Source organism: Cephus cinctus, unplaced genomic scaffold (assembly GCF_000341935.2).
Source record: "Cephus cinctus unplaced genomic scaffold, Ccin1 Ccin1_scaffold0682, whole genome shotgun sequence".
Lineage (NCBI taxonomy): Eukaryota > Metazoa > Arthropoda > Insecta > Hymenoptera > Cephidae > Cephus > Cephus cinctus.
In genome coordinates, this window is record NW_014333307.1 from 105551 (window position 1) to 132005 (window position 26455).

Sequence of the window (26455 nt, forward strand, 5' to 3'; positions counted from 1 at the left end):
AGTTCCGGAAGGAAATTCGTATTTCTAATGAGGGCACGAGAGAGAGCATCCTTCGGCATTAAAAAAACACCTCCATTGAACTCCTGTAGGATCACTCTAGGGGGAGTTACACCCCCTTGAAGTGAAAACACTTAAATGGCCATAACTTCCGAACGCGTCGTCCCGGTAGGGACTCGAGGCCAAGTATTTCAGATAATATTAATTTTTAACGTAATTGTAATATTCACAATGTCCTCTGATTTCGTAATTTCCGCCATTTGGTATTGCTGATGTTCATCCACTTGTTATGTACAATTTGCTGTGATACCATTATATATATTATAACCTACATATATTACGAGCGGCGAATGAACAGAAGTTGCCAATCAAGAAAGTAATAATGTAATTTACTTCCAGTTTAGACGACAGAACATTTTTTCAACAAGATATTCAACTGCTTAGATATATGTAGAAATCGACACGAGGAACCCAAAAACGTTGCCGCTGTAATGACAGAGTCACTTGCGCGCTGCCACCCAAAATTGAAGTTCACGTGATCAGTGAAGATGGAACGCATAAATAATTGCACCTTATTTATCAAATTTTATTTTATTGGTTCCCAACATGTTCATTAATACTTTTATTATTAATTAAAAACTATTGTAATATTACTTTCCCACCGGTGTTATCATTAGCTCGTTCACCTAAACAACATAAAAAATATAATTGGTTACTCAGTTCTTTAAATGATTTTCAATATTAATTCACGCGGTACAAGAGTTCCACAGAATCCGTCAAATACTAACTTGGACCGTAGGTGGTGTCCCCAGAACGTAAATAACTCCGTCTGCAATATCGTCAGGTTCCACGTATGGAGAGACGTTAAATATTTCGTTGCTGAATCCGGAAGCTTCTAGAATTTCGGTTTTTACTAATCCGGGACTTAAACTCTGTGGATAAGTATAAAAAAAACAGATAAATAAGTATAAAATATTTATCTATAGCATCTAACAGATATAATTTCTCGCCTGAAGTGTTTAATTAACACACGAAACCCACATAGACCAACGAGACAGATTACAATGTGGCTGACTTTGTACTTGGACTGGCCGTATTAATATTTAGCTCAGTGATAATAATTTTTTGAAAATTAATTTTAATCCTTTTGTCGATTGAGTCTTACGCAGCAACTTACAGTAACTTTGATGGCAGGTTTGACCTCAGATAATTCAATTCTTGTTACGTCCGTCATGCAATTTAAGGCGAACTTGCTGGGACTGTACAAACTAGTCGGCATGGATGCTAACAACGCATTATGTCCTAAGATGCTGCGAGAATATCGTAAAAATAAAATTATAAATAGATAATTGTATCAAATTTCTTATCATTTGCCTGTTACCTAACTCGTATGGCTGCTATCTTAGTACCTGTTGATATTAATGATATGGCCAGGAACTCCACGAGCCTTGATCGACTTGACGGCCTCCCTGGTGCAGACGGCCACGGCAATCACGTTGATGTCCATGATTTTATGAAAATTCTCAGTGCTATCCTCTATACGTGTTAAACGTCAGAAAGAAAAATAAGAACAAAATTTCATTTCAAGGAATATCATTAAAATTTATTGACTAATTTTACAGACTTACCAGTAACACGTTTGTTAGAGCCTACTCCAGCATTATTCACCAGGATGTCAACACCCCCAAGATTCTTCTCGACCCAGTCGAAGGCCTTCAGGATGTCCTCTTCTTGACGTACGTCGCATCGTAGTGGATACAACTTGCCCTTTGAACTCTTTTGCACCTCCAGCTTTTTCGACAGTTCTTCAAGCCTTTCCGATCTTCTCGCTAGGCCTACGACCTTGAGCCCCGAGGCTACGAGACTCTTGGCAATCGCCTCGCCAATCCCCGAGCTGGCGCCGGTGACCACTGCTACTTTTCCTGCCCAACGGTCCATCCTCGTAGATACTGTGATGTTGACTGCTGGCTGTTTGCACGCGCAATATGTATATAACGGAAACTGTCAAGAGGGGGGAGCATTACTTTAGAGGACAATCACGGTCACACGGATCAGTGTATATGTGTGCCTTCGATAAGGCAACAATGACTAAGCTGCATTATATTCACATGTCACCATAATGCTGGCTAAAGAAAAAAAGTATTCTTTCTATTCACTTCACGACTTCTTTTTCTCAATATGGGTATTCAGTGAAATGTCAATCTTTTACCTGTGCAAAAGTTACTCTGTGATGACCCAGTAACATATGCTTAATATGTAAATATTTTTATGCGATCAATACGAAGTGCAATCCCTATATGAAATATAGAGATATACCATTTTTCTCTTTGCAATAACTACAGTCCCTGATTCTTATTGTTACAGATATATCGGCAGTAGGTACACAACCATGGAAGATCTGCTGTTTTACAGATTGACTTATAAATTGAAACACCTGAACAAGGATATACATTGTGACGAAAGTCGCAAATTACAATCCTCCTTACTTTTCCCCGAGATCTAGGAATTCGGAATATTAAATGCTCATTGGCGCCAGGCACACCTTTGTGCCACGAGACTGCATAGGAAGATTCCGAAGGAAAGAAGGAAATTAGCCAAGCCAGCTAGATCGCGACGTGATAGTAGAGGGGCGGGGATTGAGAACTTCCAATTAACCAGTAACAAAAATAACAATGGGCCCTTTATTTTGGGACTTATAAGAATTAACAGTGATAACTAAATAACAAAATGAAATGGTAATTTCGACACCAATAATACGTAAGCCACGCGATACGGGATTCCTTAAGGGGCGCGTGGATGAATGACAAAATACGATATTAAACGTCAGCTACCGAGACTTAATCCGTTGCCGATACTGAGTTACGCGTACGAAGGTCGACTCTATCTACGCCCTGAGACGTAGTGGCTAAACACACGATTCTGGCGAATAACGGAACGGATCGGTCGAGTGGCGGAATTAACAAGAATTATCAATCATAAAGAATATGGAACATACGAATTCACACAGAATAAATAATGTACAATAGTACTATACGAAACTCTAGAGACAAGAAGAAAAATAGTTACAGATTCATAAAAATGATAATTACGCGTAGAGAATATCAATATCTTATTTAATACCGTAGGCTCTTCAACAACATGCCTTGTTACTTATTTCTACGTCCTACGAGTCTACCACGGGAAGCGTGATAAACTGATTCTCTACTATTCTCCAGGGTCACCAAGAGTAAGGCGATAGCCGAAATATACAATATACAATAAATTACAATAAATAGGTAGTTCAAGCGGTAGGCACGGAATCTTTTCCTACTGTACGTTATGCGATCTTCTCCTAGGCCGAAACCGGGAGGAAAGTAATAACGAGATACAAGTTCGCAATTAAACAGTAGTTATACCGATGGAAAAGATTTCGTCCTCTCGACGACGAGACGCTTACCGTGAACGATACAATATGTCTTCTATGATACAACCATTCTGGACGAAACCACCGGCCAAGACGGCAAACTAGTCGAGAGTGAATATCTTCGGGAGTTCTTCGGGACTCGGGGCCAGCGCTAGCTCCCTCATCCCCGCCGGGCCCTCCTGGGCCAATCATCGACGTCGAAGGTACTCGCCAATTGTAGGCCCTCGCGCTAACTTCAAAACATGCTACTGGATTCAAATACATTTTACGATAATTGTATCAATAATTTCTATCAACTTAACCCTACGAGAAGGACGCGGAACGATATAACGTCTATAACCGGAGCCTCATTGTAAACGATACAATTCTCTACTTTGGAGGACGGTTCCGCTAGTTTATTCTTAATCCTAGTCCTCGCGACGGATCCTGTTCGCTGGATTCGGAACTCTTCGGGATGTCACAACTCGTTGCCGTAGCTAGGGTGTCCGGATACTTCGTCCGGAGTTGGATTTCGTCCGGACTCCTGTCGGGACGGATAGGTGGTGGAGGGTAGCGACCCCTCGCACCTGGACAGCTTCCAGAGCCTTCCATCCTCTTCGGTACTGGTGGCGTTCCCTTCGCGGGACGTTCGTACCGACGGTAATGCGAGATCGGTATGTTCCAGTGCGATGTCTTATGCTGTCTCGGCTTCCTACTTGATTCGGTAGCCGTCAGCTGCGGGGTGGAGGCGCCTGGTGACGTAGTGCGTCTCCACGCTTCCTCGCGGGACTGGCGGCAACTTCCTTCGAGCGAGGCTGCGACTGATGGTCTGTCTAGGCGTGGCTGCTCTTTACTCCCTCGGCGAAACGTTGATGGTGGTGGTGGCTGGATACGAAACGCATCAAATAGTTGTACGGAACAAAAATAATTAATCTTATCTAATTCTAATACAATCTCGGACCCTGGAGTTCTTGGCCGGTACCTTTCGCAACTTTCCCGAGGGACGGTAATGCGTCCCGTATTTAAAACACGCTAGTTCTTTACTCGGGACCTTGGGACGTGAATTTTAACGTCACAACATATGACTTAAATATTATTAAAAAATTGTACCTATGCTGTATCACGTAAATGGCTGGGAATTAAGCTTTTTCCTTTATATTTTAAAAAGGTTTTTTAACTTAAAACTAGAATGGTTTAATTCGTATTATATAATGTGTACTTTAGTCTCAGGCTTCGCCGCTTAAAGGGGTGCCACTTGCTGGACAGGTGGTCCCTTCTTTTTGGCGACCCGCAAACTTTCCACGATAAAAGGGTTGCGTATGCAGTTTGAAAAATGGTGCCACAGAGGCTATGTATATTGGGGTATATGAAGTTTCTTAAGTCAAATTACCACTAGGAATTATGGCCAGGAACACGCAGAAATGGCAGAACCGGAAACATTAATAAAATAATAGAAATTGAATGATTGGCTCCCACCAAGTAAACCCGAAGAAAGGGGGTCGGGGGACCATGTAAGTGCACATTAAGACTTGGAAATCAGAAATGCTGGCCGAGAATATTTAGAAGTACTGAAAATTCTCCAAAATTGTGTACGTGCAACTTCGCCCGCATAACTCACTGAGTGGTGGGGAGTGGGGGGAGCGCCTAAGCCACTACCCGGACTCGGAGCGCTCAGTCTTCCTCGAGCCAGTCTCCTATATTAGTCTCGTGGAAGCATCCCTCTATTTCGTTTCTAACTTTCTTCTATTTCTTTATTTATTTATTTATCCTTCATTCTTTACTTCCTTACTTATTTCTTTCCTTATTTCTTCTCTACTTTTACAACTCTATTCCTTGCTTTTCTACTTTTTGTATAATCTGTACGCATTATATTATTATTTTTTCAATAATTAGCATAGACTGTCGCAAAGACTAATATTGCAAACGTAACGGAATATTAGAATATTTCTTACAAGAAGAGTCTCCAACAATAGGATTTTTGTGATGTTTTTTACTCATGGTACGTGAAGTTGAGAATTCGAATAGTAATTTCCCAAAACAGTTCTATGTCATATTCAAAAATTCTCAAGAAAGTAGACTTTGAAGTTTTGTGAGTCCGTATGTGCATTAAATGTGTCACAATATTCAAGTAGGCCGTTTAACGCACCCGGTAACGTTCGATCCTAGCAAGCGCGAGGTCGCTGGTTCGAGTCTCACTTATAGCTTTCTTTTTTTCCACCCAATGTGTTACGTCATTTAAATATAAAAATCACCAGATATATAATTGTAATCTTCAATGAAAATCGCACGTTTTATTTTTAATTATCTCGAGCTTCAAAAGTTGCATTTTTGAATGTAAATATCAATGTTTAGCTACCAGTACTTATAACAAACAAGATTTTTAGAGCGGAAATGAAAAATGATGGAATTCTCTTTACTATAAAAGCAACATGATAAGAAAAGTAATGGGGTCGAAGTACTGAACGCGCACAATATAATAAAAAAAAAATTTCTTGAAAATTTTGTGAGGTGTCTGGCACCCTTTGCGAAGGAACCCCCAAATACTGCAGCCATAACGCCCCTGTCAGAGCTTCGTACTTTCGCCACCAGTCAACGCTCGAGTCAACACCGAAATTTTTTCCAGCCAGACAGCAGCCTTAATTCATTAAGAAAATCATATGAAAATCTGCTTGATTATTTGGAATAGCAATAACATGAATATTTTTCTGTTTTAATGAATATTTCCACCAGTCAACGCTCGAGTCATAAAAGCAACATGATAAGAAAAGTAATGGGGTCGAAGTACTGAACGCGCACAATATAATAAAAAAAAAATTTCTTGAAAATTTTGTGAGGTGTCTGGCACCCTTTGCGAAGGAACCCCCAAATACTGCAGCCATAACGCCCCTGTCAGAGCTTCGTACTTTCGCCACCAGTCAACGCTCGAGTCAACACCGAAATTTTTTCCAGCCAGACAGCAGCCTTAATTCATTAAGAAAATCATATGAAAATCTGCTTGATTATTTGGAATAGCAATAACATGAATATTTTTCTGTTTTAATGAATATTTTTTATCCGTTGTATTACAGAAGCGTAGTAATTAGGAAAAGATAAGGAGCATACATATAAGGAGCTATCTTCCCGACAATCCTAAAATTCATTTTCCTAGGGAGCATTTTTGTTAGTTTCGGAAAGGGCGTAAAACGAGAATTTAAGAGACATAGATCCCGAGATACAGTATCCTAAAGGTATAATATTCACTTTTCAAAACCAATGGAATCGTTACTTATCGACAAAATTTTCCAAGAATCAAATTAATGAGTGTTTGAAAAGGGAGAGAGGAAAAGGGAGACAGAGGATTCAGTTTATTTGAGAGAAATGACCGAAAAAGGTAGATGAAGGAAATGGTACGAAGATGGATAGACTAGGAAACATTGGCTTTTCTATTTCACAACATATTGCATTTAGCGACGTTGGTTGGTAGTAGGGAAATATGATAATGAACAATTCATATTTAACAATCGTATTTTCATTCAGGATATCTGACTACAAAATAGATAGCGGTGCAAATATATATATATATATAGTATATATGTTCTACAAATATAAAATATCGACTACATAACTCTCCAAAAAATACATATGAGCGGCTCAGTGATGAGTCTTTATTGTTCCACTGCGCCTGTCAATGGACTAGCAATGGTTGATCACTGTGGAGCTCTCGTGCGTTTGCTGAGTTCTGTATAACATGAAAGAGTAGCTTCATAGTGCTCGTAAAAACAGATATAAAAAGATTAACTTCTGTATACATTATAAATTCGGATCTGTGTTAAAACACAGTGTATTGTACCGTATTGTCATAAACTTATAAGATAAACAGTTTCACTACATCTAGATCTGATTATGATATGACGAAATTATTCCAGAGCGATGAACATTCAACAATGAACAGTTTGTATTGCGCGTCAGTTAGCAGCCCGGTGTTAATCAATGATTCGACCAATGATTTTCAATAATATTATAATAAATGTGACGACTGAGTCAACATTAATTGATCTCAGTAGTTCTGCTCCCATAAGCAGTAGGTGGTCCTTCCTCTTCCGCTTCTTCCTGTATCTTATTGCGGATCCTTATAAGTTCTGTCTGACGCGTCCTACAAAGTGAAATGTATGATTTTTCAATTACTAAATTTCGTATATCTATATCTATATCTATATCTTATCTACGTATATCTTATCGTTACGATTATTAATGTTCAGTGAAATTTACCTTTCTAACGCGTCCTCCTCCTCTCGTTCCTCTTTTCTGCTCTTGCAGACTCGATACGCCACGCAGACGATGATCAACATGATGGGAATTAAGATTGCTATTATTATGCCTGATGTAATTCCAGCTTGTCGTGAACTGTACTCCTGCTGACCTATTATATTTAGCAGAGAAAATCTATTAGATAAATGTACTGATTATTGGAAGCACCTGTACAGCAGTTATAAAAGTAATTCAATATATCCAGTATACAGTAGTATAGTGTAAGATACAAAATAAACATTATTTATGATAGATAAATTGTGTGGGATTGATTTATAGTACAAAAATTCATTTTGGATCTTGTTAACGTGGAATTTGAAGAAATGGAAATTTCTCAAAGACACATAGAAATTTCCATTCCACTACCTATTTGCGAAAAGTATTAACTGAAGTGTTTTAATGTACCGTAGAAATGCATAGGACGTGGAATAGAAATTTCCCAATATAAATGCGGTTTACAAAAAAGTTTTATTGAAAACATCACGTTACAGCTATTCAGAATTCGTTTACAATGATAATCGTATAAAATAATTAACTGCAATGATAAATCATTGCGATAAAGTTAGGTTCATTGGATATCAATCTTATGTGTAATATGTACGAATTTTTTTTAAGTATTAAAGTACTTTTGTTCGTTAGTCCCGCGTAGTCAATGGAATAAATCTTTGACGTTTATAAATTACGTGCATAAAAAATAATCGAACGAATTTGTAAAAAAGAATAAAGGAATTTTCTATTCCACATTGGTATACAGTAGTGGTTCGCAAGTAAGTTCGCAGTGTCTTCAGTCAATACAGTAATGATAAAAACGAATATTTGATTGATGGGGATGATAATGAACGTATGGTAGTTAGACATTTATAACGTCCCATTTTCACAAAAAATAAACAGTGCTCAACTACATAAATATAAAAAATAATTAAACAACAATTATTAAGTCCCATATCTTTTAAAAACTTTGTACTTCATAAATCATTAATGAAAATCCCATCATTTTCATTCATAAGCAATAAATGTATGCATCGCTCTTTGAAGCGAGTACAGTGATTAACAAGACTGGATAATTCTTTGTAATTACAAAAATTCGGATTCATAGATATCCAGAATACAAAAAGGAATGAAATTAATTAAATGATAAACGTCAACGTGGATTCATGATTTCCTAACAGTTTCTAATGGGAGTCTCCCCCGGATATCTCAAACGTCACTTTCTCTGCTGGGACTTCCGGTTTTCTTTCTAATCATGTCATCAGTCGTATCAGAACCATTAGGCGAAGTTGGTTCTTCTTTCAAGTCCCATTCTTTTTCCTCAAACTCAGTATATGGTCTGTCCGGCAGTGGTTCATGGGTACGATAAACCTTGTCGTAGGTTCGACGTTTTCTAACAGTACTGGTACCGGTTCCGTCGGTATCAGTACCGGTTTCACTATTAGGAGAGATTGCTCTATCGTATGCCTTTAAGGGTGTACTTTGTCTCGATAACCCAGAGTCGTTATCAATACCGGAACCACGATCAGAAAATCGCCACGATCTCGTCGAGCTTTCTTGGTTTGATTTTTTCTTTACGCAATAAAAAACACCAGCAAGACAGAAGAGCAGTGGTAGAAGTATACCACCAACGATAGCCATGGTGATCCAAGCAGTACGTTGAGTATATTCGACGTAACCTAAGTTTGTACACAATGGACAGATTGAATTTTGTTAAATCGATAAACCGCCACGTTAACAGAAATGGATTGGAAAATATATTATTATTTCATATTTTATCTTAGAGATTGCTCGTCGCATAGATATGATCCATAAGACATGTCTGATAAGAGATCGATTGTCATCCATTATTTTTACGTTAATCTCACAGTAGCGTAAGAATATTATTAATTGAAAGAAAATTATATACTCACGAAGACATTCCGTGTAACCATATTCAGGCAAGTCCCAGCGTCCCTCGGGTGTACAAAGACGACGACGATCTCCGATCAGTACAAAGTTTGTGTAGCACTCAAAAGTGACTTCGCTTCCAGGTGTAAAAAGGAAATTGCTCTTTCGACCGTACCTTGGTTTCTCTAGGATGCCACAGCTTATAGCTGCAATGAAAATATAATAAAACATCAATATTGCATTTGTATAATTATTGAAATATTTTTGGACATATATATTCAAATAACTGGGGCTTACTTCTTTCTTCGTTGATGGTTCTAATCTGAGTATATGTATCATAGTAATTTCTAGTAAAATGTGCCATATCTCGATTGAGACTTAGGGCATAATCGAACTGGCACTGATAAGAGTCACCACAGAGGTCGTACGCCCGTGATATATCGCGTGATCTGTAATACAAAATGGTCGACAGTTTAATTGTGATATTTAAAGAAAAACTTTTTATCAATTATAAGGTATATCTACCAACCTATTTGCTGATAATATTTCAGCCGGCGTTCTCTTCCACTCTGGTACAAATGTTCGATTAGCGTAATAACTAGCAGTTCTGCCAAATTCACGAGTAAATAAAGCCGCTCCTTTATTAGGATCCTCTCTGTCCTCCAGTAACCAATTGATGGCGAAGTCTTTATGAACCCTTTCGAAATTATTTAAATTCGAGACAGATGCTAGAGTGCCATCTGGATTTGTAAAGTCATCGGTGATATCGTGACTCCAATTGCCCATTAATCCTCTTGTTTTGTTCTGAAATTACACAATAATTTTATTTACTGTTTCTTTATATGTCAATGAAAATACTCGTGAACTCTCCCTTTAAGACTTACCATGTACGTCCATGGCAAATAAACGCGAGCTGTCATGAATCCTTCATTTTCAACAACTTCAACACCTGCGCCAGTATCAAACATGATTATCACTTCACTCTGATTCAATATATAAGTTGGAGTGTAAACAAGTACACCAGCAAAATGTTGAAACTTCAATGATTGCCTGTCAAAGTAAATGCGACGTCCATCAGCAAAGACATCAAGACGGTATCGCCATTGCGCGTGATTAGGACGCACTCGGACTTCTATAGTGGCTGAATTGTTACCCCTGGCTATTAAAAAAAATCAAAGACCAAAATTAATTGAATTCATAATGACAATCAGTCATGTGTATTTATTAACAGACTATTACCTGCTACAGCGGTAAGTTGGGTTCCCAGTACTTCTCCATAATAGTTATTGGGAAGTTGTTCGAAACGGCCTTGAATATCTAACTTATCCAGAATATTGTTTACTCGCACCAGTACAAATTCTCCTTTTCCATTGAATGTATATTCCAAATTGTCAAAGGTAACGATATGAGGATCACCAAATACAGCGGCCACAGTCGGTGATTGATAAGCAACACAATCCTGGGATGGTCGCCTTTCAAATCTGAATGTTTCACAACCGATGGCATCTTCATCCTGCCACAGGCAGCACATATACATAGGTGCAACATCGTGGTACCAATGTGATAAGGTTGGAACTTTATTGGCCTCGTTCCAAGGTAGAAATCCCAAATTATGTGAACGTTGAGGTCGCGAACCCCATTGTTGATCATAACTCAACATCAAATAGTGATTCTTATCATAGCAACATTGCTGTGCAGAACCGTCCAAACTGAAAATAAAAAAAACGATAGATAAAATATGCCAAAAATAGTTATCTCGCTTTAATTTAATTATGATCAATATTTACTTGGGAGCTCCAGTCCTTACGCAGTGTACAGCTCCCTGGTTATAATAACAGTCAGGATTTGAGTCCTTGTCGCAATCATAATCAGGAAGGAAACGACCCTTATCGTACAGGGCGTGTTTGAGGGTGCACGGACAGAGTGATACTTTAGCTGCAAAATTTTTTAAATATCTGTCATTCATTGTCCACGTGTCACAAATACGTTGAGGCCATTGAGATCCATAAACTCTTTCCCATTGTGGACCAAAGTACCATGCAAGAGGTATTGGTTTGCTCCAGAGAACACTGAAATGATATTTTAAAATGATAGCAAGTACTATTATGACTTACTTCAGATAATATACTGATATTTATTATTACTCACGGTGAAATTTCTAAGCCAGAATACTGTGACGGATTAGTCAAGTTAATTTTAAGGAAACCGAAGAGCATGTCACGTTGTCCAGGATTCTCGTTATCACGGTAATTACTAGGGGTAATTGTATAAGCTCCTGTGTTCGTTGCGCCTGCCTGTATGGTAAATATAAAATAAAAAAGATTTGTGTTACTTGAAAAGAAAGTTTAAGGCATAGCATAATTATATAAAATTAAATAATTATCAGTTATAACACCGTTATCTAGAATATACAAACCTCAATAGTGGCTATGTACTCCAGTTCAGGCCTAATGGCGTTTTCTCGATAACCCCATAAAGAAATGTGTATACCAGCATTCAAGTTGCTGGTTAAATTATATTGATTCCACGTTATACGAATCTCCGCAGGATCCCTTTCACGTACAGATTCCTTAGAGAAGAAGATCCTTTCAGTGGCAGTGGCTGGTGTTTCTGTAAATATTATACATGGGAAATTACGATTTCTATAAAATGTTCTAAACCAATATGTCACTTAATGAAAATCAATAATCTCTTACCAATAAAGAATTTGCCTCTCCAATCGTATTGTCCACTGCCAATTGCTACCGCAAACCGGATGTACCCCTCAACTTTGACAAAAGGTTGAATGCAAATGGCTCTATTGGAATCAATTACAGTTCCCACCACTATCTCTGTATCAAATCGACATCTGACCTTATCAGTGGGTTCAAAGCATGGACCAGTAATATTGACCACGGTACCACCCAGCATATTTCCGCTTTCCGGTGCAAAGACGAGAGGCAAATGGGTACCCGCTATAAAATGTTAAAAAGAGAACGTATAAAAAGTTTCATAAACTTATCCTAATCAAGAAAAATATATTACATGCAAACTTACCTATATCCTTGTTGCATGTACCAAGCATAATTTTTTCATCTATTCTGAATATATGTCTTCCGGGAAAGCCATTGCCCCAGCCTCTTCCAGTTAAATCGCGAAGGGTAGACATTTGCGAGTACGGTTTATATTCGTAACTCTGTGTCCCGTTACCTGCATTGAAGCCAATCTAAAAAGAATAAATAATAATAGTATTTATTGACGAATGAGCTATAATAGCCACTTTATTCTCTGAAAAGCAGGACTAAAGTAGCATTTTATTCCCGCATATTTGGTTTTCCCGCAAATTTACTTTATTCCCGCATTTTGCGGGAATAATGAACTTTATTCCCGCAAAATTTTGAATTTTTTTTTTAATTTTGAAATTTTTAAAAGTTTTGAAAAGGTGAAAAATTTTAAAATGTTGAATTTTTTGAATATTTGAAAAAACATATATTTCCATCATAATGACGGTGGCTGATTTGGTTCTACTTTTGAGGGAATAAAGTGGCTATTATAGCGCAGTCGTGAATAAAGCACTATATGTAACACGAGAGTAAAGTCGGGTATTCCCTCGGGTGATTTACTGCCCTCGCTTCGCTCGGGCAGTACACTCTCACCCGCGGGAATAATCAACGACTTTACTCCCTTGTTGCATAATGTACTATCTTACAATGGTTATTGATTCTATATAATTACAATAAAAACACAGAAAAACTTACAAAAGCTGGTACACCGCCCTCACCACCTGTGGTGTCACCACCAGCTTCGGTATGACTGCTCCATTGGATATTTAAATAATTAAAAATGGCATATGTGTAAACTTCGTCCGTAACCAATACCATTTGAAAAGTATTAGTTCTGTATAGTGAATTATCAATTCCACCAGCAAAAGACATATTTTTCCATGTAACGATGATAGCATGTTTGGGATCGAAAGTATCAGCCCCAACAACACCCTGACGAATATCCCATTTGACACGTTCCCTCATTTCTACCCCAAACTGATCTGTTCTCTTGCGTAAATCTCGTTCAAGTCTAAAATATAAATTTGTACCATTAAATCTTGCATAAATTTATAATTTTTATAATAATAAAGTACAAGTACCTGAAATATACACCGGGTTCTCTCTGATCGATATCCGTAGGTCTGAGTTTACCTATGCGACATTTACTGAAAAAAATACCAATGAAACTCGGATCGTTCTTCTTTGGCCAATCCTTAACCGGAAACACTAAAGGATACGTATAGTGTTCTGGTGGATCACTGAATTCGAGAAAACCATTCATAGAGAGCTGTTAAAAGGATAAAATATTATTATAAATGTATTTTTTGCAAAAAGTAAACATCACCTATTGAATATAATTTTTGGTAAAACCAAGCAAAAACGAACCCTGGTATAATTAAATCGGAATCCATAGAACGGAAGTTGGAAATTGAAGTTCTTGTGAATTTGAGGTACGGAAGAGTGTATATCCGTTTGATAATCTCCACGATTATTGTCGCCACCCAAGTCGAAATACCAGTACATAAATTCTGAGCGAATCGCCCTCAAACGAGTTTCCGTCAGAACATAATTGACCGGGCTGTTTTCCGCCCGTGGAGCATATCTTGACGCCTCCGGTGAATCCGAATCTGCAAAAATATAAGTGGTTCTTTTTTGCTGATAATAATTTCAATAATTCTGATACAGCCCTATCCTGCCATTGGCAAAGAGAAATAGATATTTTTTAATCTAAATGATCAATCTTAACTATATTAATAATCCAGAATGAACAGAATGAATTTGGAAAATATGATTGCTACGGTGAATTAGTGCTAACTGTAATTAAAAAAGAAAAGCTTCATGAAATACAATACGTATAGCACGTTTCCATGAAAGGCGTAGTACTCTGAGGCTGATGATTCACCAGCCGCGATTCATGTCAAGATGAGTAAGTGATAAAGAGAGATAAGACCGCGATATGATCATACTTGTCGTACTCTAAATCAAGTTGTTTGAGAGAGACTATAGCGCCTTGAATACAATAGCCATTGAGACCGCAGGCAACGGTACGAAAAACGAAGAACTGAAAAGTGGTACTTTGTAAAATTAAAAAATTTCCTATATCAAAATAACTTTGATAACACAAAATGAATTCAAGTCGTTATTAAATGATGGCAGCAAACGGTCACGCCCATTGATAACGAATTACTCACCGTAGCTCACATATTTTCCGCTTCTGTCGGTATCGATCCTACTAGAGATACCGTATGATTTCGTTAAATCCGGTTGGATGTCTTCGGGTTTAACATCTTTTGGTACGGTACCAGGGGATGACTCAGATTCCGAAACAATTGGTTCCTCCTCGTGGTTGTCCTTTTCTTCGATGATTTCTGGCTCTTCCTCTGGATTTCCGGTACCGATAAGGTCATTAATTTCAGACGGTTGTGGTTCACCGGAAACTGCTGGTACTCCATCAGATTCTGTAGGCTGTTCAACATTTTCTGTATTATCGTTGATATTTAAACCAAATGCAGTGTCAAATGCTTCATTTTCCGTTTGCGTTTTCACACCGGTAACTAATGTTAAGAGACCAATCGATACTATTACTAATCCGAATGCGCCTAATGCGCGGAACCGATTGTTCCGCATTTTCGTGCGGAACGGTAAGAGGACTAATTGCCTTAAGAATCAAGGGACAACTGAGCTGGAAATCAAGTAACAAACAATGATAACGATACCAGCATCATCGGCTCTAAAGCGATAACGTGCTTATCTACGAGTAGTATCTATATTACTTCTAAAAATGCACGACACCCTTTTGCCCTAATTATTATTTCATGATAGTAATACCTGTAATTTTATCTTTTTTTTGTTTTGTTTACCTTCAAACTATTTTTATGAAAGAGACGAAAATCATGGAAATTAAGTTCAATAGGATACCGTTGCAAAAATACCGGTTGTGAAATCAAGAATATAAGATAATGCTATCTTAATTTCACCGAAAATGTATAAGTTATCAAAAATACTCATATCAAATTCCATTCGGTTGATTCTTATGATGACAATAAAATACACGTAGTAAGTTGATGTTTCATTGAATCATTTGGTGTAATTAAACCGCCGTGTAATACTTCGGTAGTTGGTATATAAGATTGGTAATTGTAATTAATAATAAGAGGTAATTCGAAATTTGTTTGATTACTTACAATAAAATTATATTGCAAGGCTTATTTAACTTTGACTAACTTTAAGGAAGCCTGTATGAGGACTGAAGGGACTTGCGTTTTCAACGACGCAAGAGAAAAAATTAAACTTCGTTTGGGTCATTGAAATGTACACTTCGAAATGTAAATAGTGTTTACAAATATATTTGTCTCACAGAGACATATCGTAACTGTCGATGTAATCACGTAAAAACGTAACAATGAACCAGAAGTGATGATTCTAGCATAAGATGGAAATACAGTTAATAAAAGTTGTAAAAACTTACGATACTAATTCCGAGCGACTGTTACATTTTAACATGATAGATTTCGCATAGTTGGATAACGGAGAAATAATTCTATGTGTGATCATGTCGAATCTTCAATTTAATAAAATTTATGAATACAGTATCTCCGAGATGTGTTAGAACAACGACCCTCTTTTTATTAATAACCGAAAATAAGAATTAGCTAATAGTCACTGACAAATGGTACATTCATAGTTAAGATTATGGAAAGTCAGTTGGAATGTGACTTTATGATAACTTGTTTTCAATTAAGGAATTTCGATTCCACATGATTACACATAGGGTTTCCACAACGACAGAAAGTATGATTCTAAATTAATGGGCTGTTGTTGCTTTATTTTTGGCAGCGAGTTCTAGTTGTGCAGCTGCCACAGTTTTCATGCCATCTTGTACTCCGCTGAGGTTTGTTTTCCATGAGGCAAGTAAGTCTCGAAGTTGCATCCACTGTGGTCTTCCAAATGTTCTGTGCATGGTACTCGAGATGAGGACTTTGCGTCCTGCTTGGTCCATACGAGCACGCACGAGTTTTGTTTTTAATACTTAAAGAAAAACATAACCGTGAGTTTCTGAACAACAGTTCTTTTATGAATAGCAATCATTTTGGAATATTGTTGAACACTTCGATAACTCAAAAGTTACACAAACACATCTGAGCCAGTACTGGTTCTGTTTATATATCCTACATTTCAAGATTCTCTTGAATAGAAATTTAAGAGATTCATCTGAATATAGGATTATAGGCAAAGTCTTGAAAAAGAACTATACTTAGCAGGATGAATATTATACGTATAAATCTAATATATGGTAATCATCAAAATAGACAATAACCTAATTTATCGTAACTTAACTTACCATCGATAATGAAACTCTCCACTTCATCTTCCTCAATTTGTAGCTCTGATTGAATTGTGTCGAAAGACATTTCTGGATTTGTCTCAGCCAGCTGCATAAATGTCAAAAGGCGCATCTTTTTCATATTCTGCTCGTGATTAAGCCCCAGAGTACTCTCTACGAATTCTTTGTGATCTTTATAGAACTGTAAATATGCAGTGAGCTTTTCTTGCACAAACACAAGAAGAAGATCGTGTATGAGCTCTCCTTGCAAGAACAGTACTGGCTTTAGTGCCAATAACGGATCTAGGAGAAAGGTATTGGGATCTGCAAGAGCGGCCAGAATGCAACGCTGGGCATCTTCTCTAGCAGCGGATGCATTTTCGGCCGTATACGTTCCTAAGAGTTCCACCATAACTGCTGCTGCCTGTTCTCTGCAATAATAGAATTATATTTACTATATATAATAATCTTTGTACTGTTGGAAATATTGTTTTTCAATGGATCATTTTATCGATGAAGATCTTTACCCTTGTTTAGAATTAAGTAATACTTCGTGCAATAAGCGAAGTAGCTTCTGCATTTGTTCGTTGGAAGGTGGGCAGGGTGCAAACTGCTGTTTCAATTGATCCACACCACCATAAACTGCTTTTACTTGGTCAACATTGCGAGCGATTTGCACCAGGTGGTAGTAAACGTGGTACCTCATAGGGGACACTTCGTCAAGAGACTGAAAAAGTAACCACAATCTGAAAAGAAAATGATTTTAAGCATATGTTTAGAATAATGATTGATACATGTTTATTGCAAACGTATATTTACGCTTTTAAACACACGAGACCGAGCTTGAGCCCTGGAGCCTTTGTTAGTTTTTCACAGAAAGCCAAAATTAAGTTTCCTGCACGTTCAATGGGGATCTGCAAATCCACCAAAATTGAATATAATGTTCAAATATTGCTTTTATTTGACAAGTTTAGTTATATCATGAACAGGTATGAACACTTACAACAACCATGATGGAAACAATATCATTGAGTACTGTTTCGATTTCACTTTCGTTTCCTTCTTTAAAACATACGTCGCATACTCCTATAATTTTATGCAAATCATCTTCGATGCCCCGAGGAGATTTTTCCTCGCTTATTTCAGCACCAAGACTTTTGAAGTACACCCTTAATTCCTGTGCCTGAAAAATAAAAACAGCAAAACTGTCATAATTTAATTAAGTTGATGAGAATGTGGATTTAAAAAGAGCATTTTTAATTAAAAAGCAATTAAGAAATCTTGCCAAGCAAAATAATATTTTTATGTACTCCAAACTGTCATGATGATCACAATTTCTTTTTTTATATATTCCCCAAACTATTATGAATTATCTTCTGAAAATAGTAACAGTAAAAAAAGACGCTATTGTGTCCATGTTAAGTGGCATGCATTGTATACATAAAATTTTACTACACCAACGATACATTATTTATACGATATTTAGATGCATTTTTCAATTTTCGTATTAATGATCATAATTGTATTTAAAGTCACAAAATATACGTTTTCCACTGCAAATAAATATTAAGTATAAGCTAGATTGCGGTGTTAGTAGAGTGTATAACCTATAGACTGAAGAGGACCATCTGGAGTTACATTAATAAGTGAACATAAGCAGCAAGGCAGTAAGCAATTAATGCAGGCATAAAGTTTAATCAATAATGAACAGGATAACAGAATAATTTACCTGATCCTCCAGGGGTAAATCCATAAAAACAGCTGGAACCTGCATCTTGATAGATTTTACCACGTTTCGACGTAGCGCAACCCTGCCAGCAAAGAGGAACCGTATGAAAATAGCTTACAATTAGTCTGAAGATCCTCGTTGAACGTCAGGTTGTACAACTGAAAGAAAATAACATCGATTCTAAAAAATACAAAACAGAATCTTAAATTTCCTCCTGTAACGATCATTAATAAGTAATAAGGAGTATGTACAACAATAGTATAAATTTAATAACATATATTGGCCACTTTGTAAGACGAAATTAAAATTCCAAGAGCAATTTTGACAGCTGTCAAACTAATAAGCCATAGGCGTAGCAATTATAAATTCCTATTATTCCACCAGCTATGCTAAAAATGAAGTAATGTTTTTAAATGCTTACAAAAAGACGCCTATACTATTATTCTCTACTTTACTACTTTGTTAATCTATCACTCACTTTCCAAGTATGATAAAAGTACAGAATTATGGAACTCCAAAATACCACTTCAATTTTATTATTAACTTTACGCAAGAAGAACGCCTATGCGAAAAGCATTATGGTTCCCAGCTTTGGTCAGATTCAAATGGCAGCCTGAAAAGACGGAACATTATTTCTTCAGAACTCAGTTCATGTTGCACTGTAACTTTATTACATGGAATAGCGTTAGAGGAAATGCCACACACGCAGCATATTACTTCATTCATTTTCACCTGGGTAATTGAACAAGATACGGTTATCAAACGTAGCCATTTCTATAAAATTGTGAAATAATTATATTCTTTTATTTTGTAGTAACAATTGCTAAAGTTTTAGCTCCGTTTCAGTATTGGTAAGTAAGAGATTTATTTGCAATAAAGGATTTAACTGTATTTGGCAAATATTTTCAATTTGTGCGCATTCGGTTCCGTGAAAAGATGACTAATTCAAATTTGTTCTTAGATACAAAAATGGCAAAACGTTCGCAACCCTCTTGGAGACCACCTTCACAAAAGGCTGGTAGCGTTCTTAAGTTGTATAACAGTTTGACAAGGCAGAAGGAAGAATTTATACCTCAATATGGAAATCGTGTACTTTGGTATAGCTGTGGACCTACCGTCTATGATGCCTCGCACATGGGTCATGCAAGGTATAATTGAAATCTTGTAAGATTAACATCAATTGGAACTGCAACATACTGTTACTTAAAGTAATATCAAGGACAGTATCTCTTCATTTTTTTTATTGTGTGATTTTTCAAATTTTAACAGAATTTTTTGTTATAAATTGGAATAGCATGTCTACTTTATCTTATCAATATATTGATGTTTTGTATGTTCAACACACCTTAGAAGTTGCATCATCTTATCCCCATTTGACTATTAGTATAGTCTATATATAGAATTTCTCAGCTAACGATTTAATGTTTTAAGAAGAACATTCTTTTACATAGTGAAAAAAATTTGACCATAACAGTTTTGAAATATAGTGAAATAAATTAGGATTCGGATCAAAGGTTATTGATTTATGTGTGTTGTGAATTGTATGTGACTAATTTATTTGGAATGATGAGACTTTTTTGTGATTACTATTGTCGTGACCTTCCTCAATCTAATCTACATTAGAGTTGCTTGTTTTGCATTGGCGTACTTGTAGTTCAATATAGTTTTGAGTATTTGGTATGCTTTGTATAGTATTGTATAGTATAGTATTAGTGTGCAACGTCTATTAATATTCATCGATAAATAACAAAACTAAATTTACATTAATATCTTTACAATGTCATTATGATGATTACATTATAATTATATTCTGAAGTATGTACTTCAATTTGATATAATTATTAATCCTTGCTGTACTTTGTTTTACAGATCATATATATCCTTTGATATTTTACGAAGAGTCTTATCCAATTACTTTGGATATGATGTCTTATATGTGATGAATATTACTGATATTGATGATAAAATCATTAAACGAGCGAGGCAGAATCATTTATATGAGAAGTATATTGAAGAACAACATAGTCTTGATCAAGTATTAGAAGATGCCAAGAAAGTAATGGCTGCATTTGAAGACACGGTCAGAACTACTATTGATGCAGACAAAAAATCCATGTTAGTCAAAATGCTGAGTAAGGTGAAGTTGGCAGTGGAGAATTTAGAGCAAGCTGTCAGGGCAAATGATGAGGCCAAAATTAAAGAATTTCAAGAGGTAAACAAAATATGATATAAATTCTTTATTCAACGACATTATTAACCTAAAAGTAAATAAGTTATTGCAATAAATAAATAAGGTTTCCATTGACATATTCCCATATTTTTCATTTTGCAAATAGCACTACTATATAAAACAATACTTCAAGGGTAGCAGCTGTTTAAATGCTAATACTTCAAAAGAATAGCAAATTTTAACTAACTGAACTTACAAGTACATCTTTATAACACTTGTAACTTTTATAATGATAGTTGCGTGTGATCAAAAAACAATAGATTTAAGATAAATATTTTTACAATAAATGATGTGAAATAAATTAATTATCTTAGGACTGTCGTAAGACCTAATGAAATTTCAATAGGAAATTAATAATAAATATATTTAAAGGCCTTGTTAAGAGAAGCTCGAGATCCACTCGCTGAATGGTTGGACAAAACGAAGGGCGATAGCGTGACTGAGAATTCTATATTTAGCAAATTACCACAATTCTGGGAATCAGAATATCATAAAGATATGGATACTTTAAATGTAAGTTTCACTACCATACCAAATGCAAAACCAAATAATGTCTTCATGGAATTCCTCAATGATATCTTTATTCACGATTGATTTCTTAGGTATTGAGACCAAACGTCCTAACCAGAGTTAGTGAATACATACCAGAAATTATAACATTTATAGAAAAAATTATATCAAATGGTCTGGCTTATGAAAGCAATGGTTCCGTTTATTTTGATGTTGGAGGTTTCGACAAAAGAGATAAACATCATTATGCTAAACTTGTACCAGAGGCCTATGGGGATGCTAACAGTTTGCAAGATGGTGAAGGTAAATTAAATAAATATTTTTGAAAATTATCTACACACTAACCACCTTTCCATCATGCTATTATATTTTAGTACAAAAACCTTGTATATAATAATTTTTATATTAACAGGCGACTTGTCCATATCACAGGACCAACTATCAGAAAAAAGATCACTGACAGACTTTGCTCTATGGAAGTGTTCAAAAGCTGGTGAACCCTGGTGGGATAGTCCATGGGGTAAAGGTCGTCCAGGTTGGCATATCGAATGCTCCGTAATGGCATCAGCTATCTGCGGAGAAAGTATAGATATTCATACAGGAGGTGTGGATTTGAAGTTTCCACATCATGACAACGAATTAGCACAGGCTGAGGCATATTTTGATAATTCTCATTGGGTCCGATATTTCCTTCATTCCGGCCATTTGACGATATCCGGTTGCAAAATGTCCAAATCCTTGAAAAACTTTATCACGATACAAGATGCATTGAAAACGCATACAGCAAGACAACTAAGACTTGCGTTTCTTCTACACTCATGGAAAGATACCTTGGACTACAGTGATAATACGATGGACTTGGCCGTTCAGTATGAAAAGTTCCTGAATGTATGTTACAGAAATTGACATTTCTTTTTGCAAAATGTCCAACTTTCACACAACGATGTAATCCGAGATTACTTACATTCTTTTCAGGAATTCTTTTTGAACATAAAATGCAGAATCAGGCGTCTTTGTACAGCCACAACCATAGATACCTTTAGTAAATGGAACAAGCTTGAATTAGATTTTCATAAAAAATACTGCGCTGCTAAGGATGCTGTGCATGTTGCTCTATGTGGTGAGTATATGTTTGTACCAATACTGAAATACGTTTAATTAGCCTGACTTTATCAAGTTTTAATTAAATTAATATTCAACTATTACTACATTTGCAGACAACATTGACACGAGAGGTGCGCTCGAAGCGATAAGAGATCTCGTCACGAATTCCAATATATACATAAGAGAAAGTGAAAACCCAAACACTCTGCTGCTACGAGATATTGCTGTTTACATTACCAGAATGTTAATTATATTCGGTGCAATTTCTACGCCTCATGATACAATCGGTTTCCCAATTGGTAACGAGACTGCAACTACAAACGTGGGTGTCATTTTTTTTAATCACCGAATATTCAATAACACACAAATTCATTGCAAATTTATATATATATTTTTTTAATTTTTAGGTTGAAGAGACTGTAATGCCTTATCTAAATATACTTGCCGATTTCCGTGAGAGCGTAAGGGCGCATGCCAAGACGTTAAAAGCCAATGAAATCCTCAAGGAGTGCGACAGGTTGCGTGACGACATCTTGCCAAGCGTGGGTGTGCGACTAGAGGATGAGGATGGTGATGGATGCAAAGTAAAATTAATCGATAAGGAAATCCTGCTAAAAGAGAAGGAAGCGAAAAAACGACAAGAAGCCGAAAAGGCTGCAGAGAAGGAAAGGAAGAAAGCGGAAGCGGCAGCCGCGCAGGCAGCCAAAGAAGCGCAGAGAAAAATTCCTCCTACTGAAATGTTCAAACTAGAAAAAGATAAATATTCCCAGTTCGATGATAAGGTATGTTCAAACTGATTCAATGAATCAAATTCCTTATCGCAACTAATATTAATATGTCATTATTAAAACTACTTCATATTCATTCCAGGGTATACCGACGCACGACGTCGAAGGTAAGGAAATTAGCAAGGGTCAGTTAAAGAAACTTCAAAAATTGCAACAGGCACAAGAGAAGAAATACAACGAGTATCTCGCGACTGTACAAAATGGCGTTTAATCCGTTATTACGGTTGCGAATGTTACACTAATATGGCGACATAAGACTTACTAATATCGTCCCCGACTCGAAAGTAGTGAATTGACTAATATCGCATTTACTGAAGTATAATTATGATATGAGACTACTCGGATATTATTATTACTGATACTTAATGATCTTGTAATTATTATTATTTGCCTTTGTAATATTTATACCTAAACCACTTGAAAACTATCCTTCATTGAAACGATCTCGCTTTCAAGTCGTTTTAGGAATATCAGCAGTATCCTAAGTAGTAACACACTCTTCTTTTTAATATCAGTAGTAAATTGTCCTCCAGTACAGGATAAAGCACAAGAAAAAAAGAAACTGACTAATTTACAAAGTATACTGTTAAGATAATTTTCTTTAGATGGTTTAAAATACGAAGTTGCAAATTTGTTGTTTAATTAGTTATCTTTGAGCGTGTCAAAACTTTGTTCTAAAAGTTATGACGTTATAATAATTCAGCGCTCAATTAACGACGACTATACAACAGTCCTTCTATTGTAATTTTACATATATCCACATGTATTTACGAACTCGTGTGACGTAATAATATTTTATCATCTAAAATAAATATTCCTAAAAAGTTAAGATATATGGTCTGAAGGTTATAACATACATTTTCACAATTTATTTATATCAGCGCCGCTAACTTCTAGTGAATTAATTGTATTTATTGAAAGGAAAATTAAAACTGACCGCTTAAAATATTTCAGAGAATCGTACTTTTTATTCTAATCGTACCTTATCCTTATTTTCCATTTAATCTATCCTGCTACTCGATTTATCATTAATAAACTCGATGCTCTTTAATGTCAATTGTATCTTACGATCCACTGAATATCCCTAGTTATCATTATTCTCCAACGTGTCTTTCCAAGCGCTTATCTCCCTTCGATCATGTAAAACCAAACGTCACAGAATGCGAATTCGTTATCAGATACTTTTTCGTAAGCATTGCAAATGGCACGCTGATAAATTGCCTAATTGGAATTGATGGTCATGGCGATAACTTGATTAAAGCTTGCGTAGTGTTATTTGGTAAGATATCAATATCAGTCCTATGATACTATAATCAGTAGAATTTGAAACGTAAACAGTGACTATTAAAAATTAACTGTGATTTGTTAATTTGTTAGTACTGCGGTGTTTGGAAAGATTGCTCGTTTTGACTATCATTTCTACAGCATTAATTAAATAGATCAAGTTTAGTTAATTGAGTTAAATATGTGGATAATATTATTTGATTTGCAATTTTATAACCACATTGGTGGACCTAAGCTTACCTGTTTCATTGGCGCTCGTTTATACGAAGGGATGAATCCAATGCGAAGCGTCTCTATTATCAAGGCATAATACCCCTTTCATAATGGCTGGCGGGCCGACACTGACAGCTTTATAAATGCGAAAGTGATATAATGCCCAACTCGGCGGACAGCCTGATATTCATCCCGCATTCACCGGTCTTGGAAATATCAACCGGCCCGAGCCGGCGCCCATCACAATGCCTACGAACTTTGAATAAAATGTCTCTCGCGATAATAATGGCGACGGCACCGAAAACTCGCGTCTCTATAATCGGAAATCTTCCGACGGCACGACAGGCCCGACCGTCAGTTACTGACATGCGTTCAATAAGAAAAAAAAATAAAATAAAATTAAAAAAAGATGCGTGTCAAAACGTTTCCAAGTTTTCTCCTTCGTGCTTTTTCTGAAAGATTTTTATCTAGACGACATTTACATTTGAAACCAATGATATAAGTCATCGACGCTCTGTAGAAATTTGTGTTTAATATCGATTCTGATATTTGGGTTTCGATAAAATGGAATATGTTTTTGAGATTGATTAATGGAGCGAAGTAATTAAATTAATTTTTCTAAGTAAACTTTTGAAAATATTTTTTAATTTTTTCTACAATCGGGGTGCAGGCTTGTAGAAAGTATATTGATTGGATAAAAAAAAGATATGAAAAAATCATCCGCCGGCTGATGGTCGACCCACCCATCATCTCGATCAGCACCCCAGTTTCGGTTTCAGTTTTTTCGCATGTTTTCACCCTAAAATATATATATGAAGCTGCGATCGTGGCCCACCGATTTAGTACTGAGTGGGGTTGCTTCCCGTATTCGGAAACTGCTGCTGGGGTTGAACAATACCACTTCTGAATACAGCCTATCTGTACTCCATACATAGGCATTGTCCTCCTGTCTACAAATTCCCGAAAAAAAGAAAAGCTAAGAAAAAAATCAACAACACATACCAGCCGATTCAACGTATTTTACAGAGTTTATCACGCGAGGGATGATTTTAGGGGTAAAAGACAGACACACGCCTGCCACGCGATACACAATTAAGATTCCAAAAGTGTATTAATTTTTACGTTGATGTTATCAAAGCCATTCAAAAAGTACCTCTAATGTCTCAAGCTTCGACATTTCTCGGCGGATGGCGCCACCGACAAATTCTCGATAAATGCCTCATAATTACAGTTCTACGTTCGAAAAAAGGAAGTGCGATAATTGAACGACCTCTAAAATATTACCAAGCAGTAGCCGGTCATTCTTCAATTTCGAATTTAATTAAAAAGTCTTTGAGCCTTGCCCGGAATTCTAATTCCTTTTGTAGGCCCTCTCAGGCGCGTGGAACAGACGGGTGAACTGAACAGGGCCGACTGGCTGCTACCAGGAATGAAGGAGGACAAAAACTGGGTGGGGTGGACCTTCAATCCAGCCCAGAGGGATGAAGGACCTGAGCTACGTTAGGATATAAGGTTCTAAGGGTGAGTCAGAAAGGCCAAAGCAAGAGTTACATAATGTATTCTGATCCCGGGCGACCGAGAACCAACGAATACTTCTTTTTCTTCTTCTTCCTTCTCTTCCTTTTCTTCCTCTTCCTTCCCGATACGTCTGTAGAAACTGCTCACTGATTTCCCAATCCTGGGAATTCCCAGTTAACCCCAGGACC

At 36.6% G+C, this 26455-nt stretch overlaps 4 protein-coding genes across 6 annotated transcripts; 1 reads left to right on the plus strand and 3 right to left on the minus strand.

Moving 5' to 3' along the window:
* Positions 1-572: 572 nt before the first annotated feature.
* LOC107269646 (farnesol dehydrogenase) lies at positions 573-3679 on the minus strand. The gene is made up of 6 exons (XM_015743751.2): positions 3434-3679; positions 1626-1998; positions 1407-1533; positions 1175-1307; positions 786-929; positions 573-683 (listed from the first exon to the last, which is right to left on the minus strand). Exons 1-6 carry the CDS (start codon positions 3662-3664, stop codon positions 648-650), a joined length of 1044 nt encoding a protein of 347 aa, XP_015599237.1. The 5' UTR covers positions 3665-3679; the 3' UTR covers positions 573-647.
* A 3186-nt stretch (positions 3680-6865) lies between these two features.
* On the minus strand, positions 6866-15492 carry LOC107269648 (protein mesh). 2 transcript variants are annotated; one of them, XM_015743757.2, is made up of 16 exons: positions 14760-15492; positions 13954-14195; positions 13668-13855; positions 13282-13597; positions 12581-12749; positions 12241-12498; positions 11961-12154; positions 11693-11838; positions 11332-11613; positions 10784-11253; positions 10429-10703; positions 10074-10348; positions 9842-9993; positions 9568-9750; positions 7628-7778; positions 6866-7511 (listed from the first exon to the last, which is right to left on the minus strand). In XM_015743757.2, the coding sequence occupies exons 1-16, from the start codon at positions 15193-15195 to the stop codon at positions 7406-7408; spliced, it is 3843 nt and encodes a 1280-aa protein (XP_015599243.1). In that variant the 5' UTR covers positions 15196-15492; the 3' UTR covers positions 6866-7405. The 2 variants fall into 2 exon arrangements, with proteins under 2 accessions (XP_015599243.1, XP_015599241.1); XM_015743755.2 differs by lacking the exons at positions 6866-7511; positions 7628-7778 and adding an exon at positions 8116-9333.
* A 406-nt stretch (positions 15493-15898) lies between these two features.
* LOC107269650 (eukaryotic translation initiation factor 3 subunit M) lies at positions 15899-18775 on the minus strand. Its single transcript, XM_015743760.2, has 6 exons — positions 18621-18775; positions 17895-18074; positions 17711-17805; positions 17419-17637; positions 16910-17322; positions 15899-16596 (listed from the first exon to the last, which is right to left on the minus strand). The coding sequence occupies exons 1-6, from the start codon at positions 18663-18665 to the stop codon at positions 16373-16375; spliced, it is 1176 nt and encodes a 391-aa protein (XP_015599246.1). The 5' UTR covers positions 18666-18775; the 3' UTR covers positions 15899-16372.
* A 442-nt stretch (positions 18776-19217) lies between these two features.
* Positions 19218-24202, plus strand: LOC107269649 (cysteine--tRNA ligase, cytoplasmic). Of its 2 annotated transcripts, none has more exons than XM_015743758.2 (11): positions 19218-19356; positions 19435-19471; positions 19582-19768; positions 20490-20832; positions 21223-21363; positions 21453-21663; positions 21773-22248; positions 22336-22480; positions 22578-22786; positions 22872-23246; positions 23335-24202. In XM_015743758.2, the coding sequence occupies exons 3-11, from the start codon at positions 19590-19592 to the stop codon at positions 23461-23463; spliced, it is 2208 nt and encodes a 735-aa protein (XP_015599244.1). In that variant the 5' UTR covers positions 19218-19356; positions 19435-19471; positions 19582-19589; the 3' UTR covers positions 23464-24202. The 2 variants fall into 2 exon arrangements, with proteins under 2 accessions (XP_015599244.1, XP_015599245.1); XM_015743759.2 differs by having other exon boundaries at positions 19257-19356; positions 19467-19471.
* The last annotated feature ends 2253 nt before the right edge of the window (positions 24203-26455 follow it).

Excerpts from the sequence above, each read along its gene's own strand:
- LOC107269646 (XM_015743751.2), bottom strand. The coding sequence starts at position 3,664 with ATGTATTTGAATCCAGTAGCATGTTTTGAAGTTAGCGCGAGGGCCTAC. Across the intron at positions 1,999-3,433 it reads GACATATTGTATCGTTCACG|TTTCCGTTATATACATATTG; the intron begins GTAAGCGTCTCG and ends CCCTCTTGACAG. Across the intron at positions 1,534-1,625 it reads CTCTAACAAACGTGTTACTG|AGGATAGCACTGAGAATTTT; the intron begins GTAAGTCTGTAA and ends TAACACGTATAG.
- LOC107269648 (XM_015743755.2), bottom strand. The coding sequence starts at position 15,195 with ATGCGGAACAATCGGTTCCGCGCATTAGGCGCATTCGGATTAGTAATA. Across the intron at positions 13,598-13,667 it reads GAACCCGGTGTATATTTCAG|ACTTGAACGAGATTTACGCA; the intron begins GTACTTGTACTT and ends TTTATATTTTAG. Across the intron at positions 10,349-10,428 it reads ATTTGCCATGGACGTACATG|AACAAAACAAGAGGATTAAT; the intron begins GTAAGTCTTAAA and ends GTGTAATTTCAG.
- LOC107269650 (XM_015743760.2), bottom strand. The coding sequence starts at position 18,665 with ATGCAGGTTCCAGCTGTTTTTATGGATTTACCCCTGGAGGATCAG. Across the intron at positions 17,638-17,710 it reads GGTCTCGTGTGTTTAAAAGC|ATTGTGGTTACTTTTTCAGT; the intron begins GTAAATATACGT and ends TTTTCTTTTCAG. Across the intron at positions 16,597-16,909 it reads GGAGAGTTTCATTATCGATG|TATTAAAAACAAAACTCGTG; the intron begins GTAAGTTAAGTT and ends TTTTTCTTTAAG.
- LOC107269649 (XM_015743758.2), top strand. The coding sequence starts at position 19,590 with ATGGCAAAACGTTCGCAACCCTCTTGGAGACCACCTTCACAAAAGGCT. Across the intron at positions 20,833-21,222 it reads AAATTAAAGAATTTCAAGAG|GCCTTGTTAAGAGAAGCTCG; the intron begins GTAAACAAAATA and ends ATATATTTAAAG. Across the intron at positions 23,247-23,334 it reads ATTCCCAGTTCGATGATAAG|GGTATACCGACGCACGACGT; the intron begins GTATGTTCAAAC and ends TATTCATTCCAG.